Source organism: Uloborus diversus, chromosome 3 (assembly GCF_026930045.1).
Source record: "Uloborus diversus isolate 005 chromosome 3, Udiv.v.3.1, whole genome shotgun sequence".
NCBI lineage: Eukaryota > Metazoa > Arthropoda > Arachnida > Araneae > Uloboridae > Uloborus > Uloborus diversus.
Window position 1 is genome coordinate 102,490,018 of NC_072733.1, and position 12,201 is coordinate 102,502,218.

General features: G+C 35.5%; 1 protein-coding gene across 2 annotated transcripts in view; it reads right to left on the reverse strand.

Annotated features, from left to right (window-relative positions):
- LOC129218148 (uncharacterized) overlaps window positions 1-12,201 on the reverse strand; it is a 336,406-nt gene that overhangs the window by 58,404 nt on the left and 265,801 nt on the right. For both annotated transcript variants that reach the window (XM_054852364.1, XM_054852365.1), the window contains one exon: window positions 5,713-5,817. In XM_054852364.1, coding sequence (XP_054708339.1) covers window positions 5,713-5,817 — 105 coding nt within the window. The remainder of the gene's footprint in view (window positions 1-5,712; window positions 5,818-12,201) is intronic.

A 12,201-nucleotide genomic window follows, 5' to 3' on the forward strand; every position in this document is an offset into this window, starting at 1 on the left:
TCCGAAAATAGAAGAACTCATATCTAAAGTAGCCAAATATCAAGTATTCAGTAAGATTGATTTAAAAAGTGCCTACCACCAAGTGTCAATTTTGGATTCTGAAAAACATCTGACTGCCTTCGAAGCAGATGGTAAACTGTTTCAATTCCGACGCATTCCTTTTGGCGTTACCAATGGAGTCGCATGCTTTCAACGAATAATTGATAATATTGTACAAGAAGAACATCTCTTAGACACTTTTCCATATCTGGATGATGTCACTGTCTGCGGTGTAAACCAAGAAGAACATGACAGGAATCTGTCCAAATTCATTACTGCTGCTAAGAAGTTTAATCTTACCTTAAATGAAGAGAAATGCATTTTCTCCACTTACTCCATATCGCTTCTAGGATACATCATTGAGAACAGATCTATCAAACCTGATCCAGAGCGCCTACAACCACTCTTAGGCCTACCGATTCCGAAAGATACTGCTTCTCTTCAAAGAGCTTTGGGAATGTTTGCACATCATGGACGGTGGATTCCTGCGTTTTCAAAGAAAATTCGCCCTCTGTTGACCTACAAGTCCTTCCCATTGCCACCTGAAGCTGTAAAGGCTTTTGAGTCCTTAAAAGAGGATGTTGCCAGCGCCTCACTTGCTGCTATCGAGGACGGCGTTCCTTTCCGTGTTGAGACCGATGCCTCCGATTTTGCTATTGGTGCTACACTGAGCCAATCTGGCCGCCCCATCGCCTTCTTTTCCCGAACACTCAATCACTCCGAGCAGAGACATTCATCTATTGAAAAGGAGGCGTACGCCATTGTAGAGTCGTTGAGATATTGGAGGCATTACCTGTTAGGCAGGCACTTTGAAGTTTTTACTGACCAACGCTCTGTATCTTTCATGTTTGACCAGCAGCACAGCAGCAAAATAAAGAATGAAAAGATCTTGCGCTGGCGGCTAGAGCTTGCCTGCTTCAAATTTGACATCGTTTATCGCCCTGGATCCCAGAACTCTACTGCAGATGCTCTTTCTAGAATCACAGCTTCTACTTCTACAAACATACACAACTTAAATGACCTTCACTCGGCCTTGTGTCACCCAGGAATCACTAGGATGTACCACTGGGTGCGTTCAAAAAACCTCCCCTACTCTCTTGATGACGTCAAAACAACCATCAACGCTTGCCAAGTTTTCAAAGAATTGAAACCTAGATTTGCCAAAAATACGGGAACTCTGATTAAAGCAACATCACCTTTCGAGAGGCTCAACTTAGATTTTAAAGGTCCCCTACCCTCAAAGAATAAATATCGGTTTATCTTGACTGTTATCGATGAATTCTCAAGATTTCCGTTTGCTTTCCCCTGCTCTGATATTTCGTCAGCCACAGTGATCTCCTGCCTTCAGTCTCTCTTCTACCTGTTTGGAATGCCAGCCTTCATCCATTCTGACAGGGGTACCTCTTTTATGTCAAGTGAACTTAAATCCTACTTGACTGCTCAGGGTATAACTACGAGCCGTACTACAGCATACAACCCTGCCGGAAATGGCCAATGCGAGAGGTACAACGGCATCATTTGGAAATCCATTGAGCTAGCCTTGAGAGCTGAGAGCCTCCCTATCGAGCAATGGCAAAGTGTTCTTCAACCTGCACTTCACTCGATCCGCTCCTTACTCTGCACTGCTACCAATGCAACACCACATGAAAGGATGTTCGGTCACCCTAGGAGATCTCACTCTGGATGCTCCATACCTTCTTGGCTCACTACACCCGGGCCGATTTTAATGAGGAATCACAACCGTGCCAACAAGTACCAACCACTGGTGCAGGAGGTAGAATTGGTTGAAGCCAACCCAGAGTATGCTCATGTCCGGATGCCTGATGGAAAAGAGGCAACAGTCAATGTTCGACACCTGGCCCCTATGGGTTCTCTTCTCCCCGAACTGCCTCCAATGAATGACAGTCTTCTAGAGCCTCCCTTGCCCGAAATCAAAAACTAGAAATCAGAGCCTCCTCTCCAAGAAATCAAAAGTCCTGAGCCTGTCGAAGAAATGCCTTCTGACGCTAAATTGCCCTCTCCACCAAGACCTCAGCTAGATACACCCCCCTTGCCACTGTCGATTTCCAGAATCCGAAAACGACCCACTTACCTTTCTGACTATGTAACCGACTGAACTTTTCAAATTTGGACGGGGTGAATGTGCTATATTTTAGTTAATGTTTTTCCTCATATCTGTTTAACTGTATCAACGTATTTAACTGTAACTGTGTTTAACTGTTCTACCATTCTGTTTACCTTTTTCCATTTCTTTCACTTGCAATCATCCTTAGTTTCATTTTGTTAATTAAAGCTTTAATAAGTATTTTTATCATGTTGTTCATTCATAACAGTCACCGATTGAACATGTGTGGGATTTCGTTGAGCGGCGTCTCCCTCGTGATCCTCGTCCTGTTGCTTTGACAAACGAACTTCGGTTGCGCATACAAACAATATAGAATACTCTTCCACAGGCAGATATTCAAACTTTGTTTCACACCATGCCAAGTCGTGTAGTAGCTCTTATTGCGCCACGTGGTGGCCACACAAAATACTAATTTCTGTCTTTTTATTGTTTGCTTGGTTTGAAAATGTAATCATTTATTTGCAGCATTACCACTCAACTGTGTATTAAATTTCATTCAACTATGATGCTTCCTTCATGGTGTTGAAATTTTCAGAAACAGGAGTGCATTACTTTTAGCTAACACCAAAAATACCGGTATTTTACTTCAGTAAATACCAGTAGTACAAAATTGCAAAATAGCTCAAAATACCGGTATTCGGTATACTGGTATTGCAATCACTAGTCATTGGTTTCACTTTTTAGTCATCATTTTCTTTGATGAAATTTTTACAGTTAGTTTGGCTCTGATTCAAAAGGAATTGTTTCAAAACATTTAAACAAATTAAAAAACATTTCCAGATAAAGAAGTACACAAACACCTAAGTAACACTGAAATTGAACAATAATCTATAAACTAGTTTACCCTTACTTTGAAGAGCTTATCTATAACTGGTATGGGGAAACTTAACATTTTTTTCATTGGTATTTGCAGAAGCAACCTAACTACCATTGTTAGGGGGTGTAAACTTCGTAACCCCCAAGGGAAACTGGAATGTGCAAAGCTAGAGATCAAAAGGAGGTGTTGAGGAACTAGTTTAAGGAAAAAAATATTTTCTTTTAGTAATTTCAAGTTGCATGAATTTCTGACCAAATTTATTTTATTTAACTGTAAAAAAGGAAAACATCTTTTGAAACTGGTTATAATTTTTAAAAAGAATTCCAGGTTTTCTGTATACCAAAGTAAATTTCCCTGAAATTTCCAGCACAAAAAACTTCCATGACATTTCCAGGTATTTAGGTGGGCAGACACCCTGGAAACAAATGTTTATAGTTCCCCCAATTTTTTTTTTATACTTTTGATCTACGATTTTAATGAAAATAAAATCTTTTACTGATTTGGTCATAAAACTCAATAAATAGCTAAAATGAAAATAAATAAATAAAAATAAAATAAAAAATCCATTTTCAAGGAAAATAATTGTAACATAGTTGCCAGCATTTCAAGCTCTCAAGAACAAGAAGGTCAAAAAAGAAAAGATTAGGGAAAGAAAAAAAGCAGAAATTTTCCCGGGACATTTTTGCAGAGATAGTACGTTTTTTAATTGCAATAAAATTAATTTAAGAAGTCTACTTTTTTTTATATTTGAGATGGAACAAACATTGTTTTGAAAAAGGATTCACTAAACTTTCAGCAGGATTAAATCTCATATGTCAAAAAAGTACTTGGGGAAAAAGCTGGTACATTTAGCAATCTAGTAGTGATCAGTTTATCTTAAAGCAAAATGTTTTCTTACATATTTATAACAAAGCCAAAAAATATAAATTTTTAAATCACTCATAATATATCCTTCCAAAGAATATCCTAATCAAGATCTGTGGCACAATTAGAGTTTTAGAAACAAATATTTTATTATTTTCTTTCTGGTAAATAAATACATTTCATTAGAGACCAAGTTAAATTTTTGATTTGCAAAACTTTTCATTTTATGTTTTTTAAATTTCATTCAAACTCTTGACAACAGCATTATATTTTTATCAAACTAAAGCTAAGTATTCTAAACTTTTATAGATGCATAAAATCATAACAAGGGCCGAATTTATTATTTGTCAACTGATGTTAAAGACAGTTTCCTATAGCAGTCTGGTAACACCCTTCCACATATATATAAATAAATAAAAAAATAAAGATATAAGTAAATAAACTATCAATTTTGAATTTGAACGAGAATAATATAAAAGCATACAGATTTGCTCTTTGGAAGTAATGTGTCGAAAGAAAAATATTTCAATTATTGTTGAGGATGCAAAGATTCCATTTCAATGCATAGCAGCTGTATTAAAAAAAAAAAAAAAGCACAGAATTTCTTTTTTTTAAAGTAAATTTTGATTATATTAGAATGTTGGTATAGGAGTACTAAAGATTCCATACCATTTTGAGAATTTTTTTCCATGCAAAAAGTAATGGTGAATTTCAACACACTGGTGCTACAATGCAAAACAAAAACGAAAAACAAATATACACTGTTTTTTCTTTCTTTAAATTTTTAAAAAATATTTTAAAAGGTGCTTTATTTAGAGCAACAGTTGCTACTCAAACCCTTAAAATTGTTAATGTTTAAAACGCGAGAACTTTGAAGGCAGACCAAACAATTTCTGAGTTCTCACACTTGGAACTATGTTTAGCAACATTAACTTGTTTTTAAATTTCTACCATTTTTGCATTTGAAAATAGCAAATTCCTTGTGGAAAGAAATAAAATGGAAAACAGTTGAAAAAAAATCAAGCGTGTAGCAGAAAATTTGGAAAAAAAAAACATGTTTTCCATCAAACACAGAACATAAACTTTTATTTCCCTTGAACATCAAAAAGTAGCTTGAGTCATTTTACAGCATTGCTGTAATTAAGCAGCAATCCTAAAACAGCTGCTTTTTGCTTTCCATATCACTTGATATTTTGAGCTGACAATATAATGTATTTTCAGTAAATTACCGCCCATTAGCCAGGGCTAAAGCAGAAATACATGAAATACACCGCCAGCTCAGTCATTTCCAGCCGAGGACTGCAGTTTCGTGCTTATTAGCACTCATCAGCTCGGCATAGGAAAGTGATTGAGCTGGAGATGGAAAACCTCTTAAGGAAGCCAAGAGTGTGAAACAAACTGGTAGCTAATATAGAATTAGCAGACCAGATGAGTGACCGAAGCAATGGTTTGGTTCAACTCGAAGATTGAACGCGAGGCAAGGTATATTCAGTAAATTACAAAAAGCTACCAGTTTGTTTCGCACTCTTGGCTTCCTTAAGAAGTTTTCCATCTCCAGCTCAGTCACTTTCCTATGCTGGGCTGATGAGTGCTAATAAGCATGAAACTGCAGTCCTCGGCTGGAAATGACTGAGCTGGCGGTGTATTTCACGTATTCAAATATAATGTAATGTAATATAATGTATTGTAAGCAAAAAATACAGAGGCCTTTGTTTTTAAAGATTTTTTTTCTAAATTTCTGAACTTTCTTCCTAAACAGAATAACTATAGACGTGCATTTCTGCTAATTCGGTGGTTGAAATTCACAGAATTCTACTATGTAGCATAAATGTCAATTGTATGAGCAGCATATATAGTTCCAACATACTTTAATCATGTCTTGCTCAATGAACATATTACACACTAAGTTCTCCATAGGAAATTCTCCAAGTTTAACAACAATAACTTTGCTTCTTAATCCACAATAGTAAGCCTAAAATAAAAAAAAAGTATTAAATAGAAAAATCAGTATGTTTAGTTTTATGAAAAAAAAAAAATACACAAATGCACTTTGTATGTAATATTAATAAAACAAACTGTTACAACAAAACCGAAAAAAAGCTAAAGAAAACATTTTCTTCAATAAAATGTTAATACATGAACATTGAACAATAATACATAAACAGTCAAAAAAGAGATACAAAGAAAAGGGAAACAGAACATTCCATGCATTTTAGACTTTGTAGTGGTTTCAGAGGTCTGTCCAGGATTTTACACAGGGTCCGTTTTTTGTGAAAATGAAATAATTTTGTGAAAAGTCAAACAGTTTGGTGAAAAATGAAATTTCAAAATGTATACATACAGTAATGCATGACATGATACCCCGAAGTCCCCCACACTTACCGTTTGCACAGTCATATAGTAATGCATCGAGGGGGGTGGGTATCAAGACACAAATAGTGCCATTGAATTCTTTGGAGGAAGTAATTGTTTGGAATTTTTGGAGGAAAGAGTACAGTAATTTCTGGTAGAAACGCCGCACCAAAAAGAAGTGTTACAAAAATTTAAAATGTTTAGAAATGCCACTTAAAAACAATAACTAATTTATCCAAGGTGTATCAGAGTAGAAAATACCCATTAAAAAGAAAGAATTTACAATCAGGGTTCACTTTATTCGGATGAAAAAAATTCATGACCTTTTTACCTGAAGATATTAGTACTATTTAATATCAAACTTGACAATTTTTGGAAATGAGCATTAGCAAAACTTCTACGTTAATGCCACTACCTCATCAAAGAACTTACTTGTGATTAAAAACTATTAGTGTACACCAAAAAAAACCAGACCATTCTTATGTCTTCATTATATAAATTTAAGTAAAGTAAAAATACAGTGAATGAGATATAAATGATGCTTAAATGTCGAATTTTTTACAAACAGGCAAAATGATAATGAATGGGACAAAGGTTGAATGAGTTATCACTAAGTTTCAATAAATTTGATTCAAAAGTTGCTTTTAATATCAACAGTGCATCTAATCATCCACAAAACTTGAGAGTATTTTGGTTCTTTAAAGTAAAGCCATTCTTTAATAAATTCATGTTTCTAAATTAGATTTTATACACACACAAAAAAAAAAAAAAAAAAAAATCAGTGGTGAATAAATCTTCCGATTCAAATACACTTGTTTACTTATTTGCATTTTCAAATGCATATAAATTAATAGGTTTAGAAATTCCAGATAATAATGTCTGGCTACCAACATTGAACATAGTGCGCAGCAAGAATTAGTTTTGAAAATCGTATGTTGGAAACCAGAGGAGGCGATTAGGGCTTATAAGTGGGGGAGGGGAGACAACTAAGAGTCATAGGTCTTTTAGCAACAGCAAAAAAAAAAAAAAAAAATGTTAAGGCTGGTTTTGAAAGCAAATTAAAGGTAATTGATTTAAATCTGACAAATTAATTCACGTTTTTCTTAAGATTTTGACTACTACAGTAAAATCCCGATTTTCCGTGGGCAGTTTATCCACAGAGTGGATTATCCGTAACCTGCTACACTCAAAGATTTCCTTTTTCCGGCAATGCTTAACAATGTGCAAGCTTTAACTTTCTAAGTGCAAAATCTATTTTTAGAAATTCCTCTCCCTATTTTCTCTTTCTTCCCTCTTCCTTCCAATGACATTATACCTTTCAAAATCAACAAAATCTAACAAGTTAAACCTGATTTTTATATCTATCAACACAACTTACTGCTTTAGATCTATATTACTTAGTAATTTTTAGGCCTACCCCACTTAACTACTTAAAAGTGCAAACGAGTGACTGGACCAGTGATAAAAAAGTCTCTACCCCTCCCCTGTGCTTTTTTGGTGCAATCTAGTTTCATCCAAGTCAGGTAATCAGTTTGCACGATTTACTCGCATATGTGCGGAATCCGTTTGCAATAAACAAAGATTTTGTTACATGAAACATTTATGGTGTTTCTAGGGTAATTTCTGACGCTGATTCCAAATATCTAGTCAGAATTTTTTCATCACCCACAGTTTTTGTGTACTAATAGGTTTTAAGTGATTTTTCCCATGTTTTCCTATATCACCTAATGATAAAAACTTATAACAATTATATAAAGTCTTGTCATAAAGACTAGAAATTGTGGAGGTAGTCAGATTTGCTAGCACTGCAGTGGAAACATGGTGGTCATTCTTAATGGCACCCATCTTCCTGATATACGCTACCTGAATTAAATCATTTTTTTGTGTTTTTAAAATTGAATGCAAACATGAAGAACTTATAAATTTTTACTTGGGAAATGCTTTATAATACCGTGATAGTATTGTCTCCTATAATGGATATGTTCATATTTTTCTATCAAACATATGAGACTTGGAATTAATTCTTTCGAAACTAGTTTAAAAGCTATACTATTGCATGATTGAAACACGTTACCTTCGGTATCACTAGCATATTCAGTCAAAATGAAGGAAACATATGGAGATTTGTAATTTTTTTTTACTCTTAAGCTCTAAACTGTCTCAGGAAATTTTTCTCATTGAACCACGAGCACGAAATACTGGACACTAACTTGCATGCGGACCATTTATCACTGGAGCTTGTTAGTATTTTAGTTAAAGTTTTCATTTAGATAAATAAAATTAAAAAAAGAAAGAACCCATTGTTATTTCTTCTAAAATACGTTTTTGCCCCATGCAGATCACAGATCGTGTTCGGACAAATTGCTCCGATGTAAACATTGAATCAGTAGTGACATCATTCGGGCGATTTACTCATCTGAACTGGATTGGGTTTTGGTTAGTTCCTGCATGTGATAACCGTGAGATGTTTTCTAAAGTTTTCGTAAGTGGCAACAGTGCTTGTTATTTTGCATAAGCAATTGAAATTTTGACTGTTGGTTGTTCCACCATGTGGTTTCACGGTATTTTAATGCTGCACACAGGTTTGAGAGCTCTCTCTTAATCTTCTTATATTTTTTGTGTGTGTTGTGTCCATGTTTGTGCTGTCCTATCCAGTTCAAATGAAAACGGCTTAATTATATTGGAATGTTATTTCGTGTAGATGCATCTATTCCAAAGTAATTCCAAATAAGTTTTTAGCCATTTTTTGATGAGATGTTGTTCGTTTCAGTATAATGTTTTATGTTTAATGTTCCTGTTGAACTGGATTCAATGTAAGTCAAATACATTGTCTAAGAATTAGCTCATTCAACATGCTAAAATAAAAGGATATTTTTTCTTTGGGACTTTGTTCGTCATGTGCTTATTTAAACGACTACTCTGCTACATATTTCCGAGGACTGAAATGCTTCCTTCAACCCTACAGAGCTGACATAGACGAGAAAGAACGCTCAACCTCATTGGAGAGGATTTTAAATCAAAGATCGACAAGCAGTCAGGGGCAGACTGGATCCCCGAAGAGGGCGCCAACCTTGACTACCAAAGGGCACAAAAAGAAAAAAAAAAACCTCTAAGGTTCACAAGCGATTTGAGGGCGTAAAAAACTAAAAAACTCAAAGGCGCCAAGCTCAAGGACACAAAGTAAAATAGTTTTTTTAAAAATTTAAAATTTTTGAGTCTTGAATTAAAATTATGTTTCTCACAATCAAGATTCACGAGTGTGTGTGTGTGTAGACGTGTGTGTGTTTAGGCATGTGTGTGTGTTGTGTGCGTGTGCAGGGTATAGACGTCACCACCACTCACCACTGCCCAGGTTTGGTCTCGCTCGCATGGAAGGTGAAGTTCACAGAGTTAAGTTTTATGCTTAAGTTAAGCCTTGAATAAACGCAAACGATTTCAAACCATGGGTACGAAAATTTTTCCCCTTAATAAGGCGCAAAATACAAAAGGAGGCGCGTAGGTTAGAGGGAGCAAAAAAAAAAAAAAGGGGGAGCACAGGTTTGAGGGCACAGCAAGAAACGAAGGCGCACAGGTTCGAGGGCACAAAAAAAGGGAAAAACAAATAAAAGCAAACGCGTTCGAGGGAGCAAAAGAAATGTAATAAAAGTCGCATAGGTTCGAAGGCACAAAAAAATAACGAAAGAGGTGAGGTTCAAGGTCTTAAAGGTTTTAGGGTGAAAGATGAAAAAAAAAAAAAGCGCACAGGTTTGAGGGTGTGAGCATTAAGTGTAGTGAAATTAGACTGACTACACCACTAGTAGAAGTGAACCTGCAAAACATGTCCACAGCCTGAAGTTGAAGAAAATGAAAAACACGTGGAGCATTTTTCCTCAAGGAAAATCTGTATTTATTATCTTCAAAAGATTTCTTAAGTTGTAGGACAACATCTTCATTGATATTTAAAAATGCATTTTGAAAAATAAATATATATATCAGCCGCTATGATACAACAAAACATTCAATTTACGAACATGCTGGTTCCACAGAATATAAGACATTTCTGTAACACACTAAATAGGCCTAAAGGCGTTTTATAACTTTAAAATTGACATCACGTTGTATTACGATCTGCCAGGAGTAAAGAGCACTGGCAGACATCACGAAATTACGGGAAATTACTACATTCAACTCATGACGGCTATGAGAGATGAGAGAGAGAGCGAAAAAGATCGCTCAAAGTATTTAAAGTCTTCACATGGCTTTCAAATTAAGAATATGCAAAACACAAGATGTGTTGCCAATACAAGAAAGTTAAAGATATGTTGCCAATCAAAAAGTAACTCAATCTAAAAAAAAAGCTCTCGCGGTTATAAGATACAATGAAATGGTGACTCGGTTCACCCAAAAGTTCATTCATTTGACTGAGTTATTGCAACCGATCGCACGAATGATGTCACAACGTGATGCAATGTTTACATCGAAAAAGGATTGATTCTGCATGATGCAAAAACGTATTTTTAATGATTCTTTTTTTTTTCCAATTAATTGATTTTTTCACTTTTTGTGAAGATTTAAATTAAAAATCTAACAGAGGGCATGAACTCCCCCCCCCTAAAAAACGAAGGCTTACAGAGGACGTTTGAGGGCGCATCGGCCCGTAGTCAGTTCGCCCCTACAAGCAGTCATTGCCTTAACTCCGTGAGTGCGCCTCCCCGTGATTCTAAAAACCTTAATCGCGCTTTATGTGGTTTTTTAATGCCCTTGATTCTGAGCGTCATCTTTTTTTTTTTTTTTTTGCTCCCTCAAACCTGATCAAACCCGTTTCCCTCCCCCCTTTTTTTCTTTGCCCCTCGAACCTGTGCACCTGTTTCTTTTTGAGCCCTCAAATCTGTGCACCTTTTTTTTTTGTCCCTCGTGTTTGGGAGACAATGTTGGCTCCCTCGGGGGACCTATTCCACCTCTGGTAGAAAGATACATTTTTGGGTCCAAAACGTCAATTTTGAATAAATGAAGAATTATTCATTGACTTTTTTTAGAAAATGTCTGTAAACCTTCCAGTACTAACCTAAGCAAACTAAAAATTTTAACGAAATCGGTCCGGTATTTTCCGAGTCACCCTGAACATATAAATTTGGAGTTTGTGTTTTCTCTACCAATAATAAAGCTGAAAATCTCTTTGTCTGGATCTCTGTGACCCTCATAGCACCTAGAACGTTCGGCCGATTTTCTCGAAATTTGGCACAAAATTAGTTTGTAGCATGGGGGTGTGCACCTCAAAGCGATTTTTCAATTATAATTTTTTTTTCTATTTCAATTTTAAGAACATTTTACCGATCAAATTATCTTAACATGGACGAGGAAATTACCAAGTTATCATAACATGCAACTGTAACATGGGCAAGCAAATGAACATAGCAAACAGGCGAGAAATTCACCAGAATTAGAGTAATTATTTGTAAATATACAGGCTAAACAAATGACCTTCTAATTTTCTACTACGGGCAAAGTCGTGTGGGTACCGCTAGTTACTAATAATAAAAGCTCAAAGTTTGTCTGGACATCTGTCAGAATGTCTCTCTGTGACGCGCACAGCGCCTAAACCTTTTAGCCGATTTTCACGAAATTTGGCACAGAATTAGTTTGTAGTATGGGGGTGTGCTCATTATTGCAAACAGTTTACATGCAAAGGCAAGCAAGTCAGGCTAACAGCTTAATTTTAAGGCCCTTGCTTTGAACAAAAATCGGTAGCACTGCATTTTGGATTGACGTTATGACGAAAATGTGAAAAGACCTGCGGATAATCTGACCGCCAATAATGGGAGTTTGCTGTAATTTCTCATGTTTAAATAAGCAAATAAATTACTAAAAACCATTTTTAAGGATACTTTCTTTCAAATTTCAGTTTTTTTGAACATGAGTGTAAATTGAACCCTCCAAAAAAAATCAGTCATGTAAAAAAGAGTTTAGTAGTAACTGAAGTTCTAAAGTAGTTAGTACTCATTACATTTGAAAAAAAAAAAGAGCT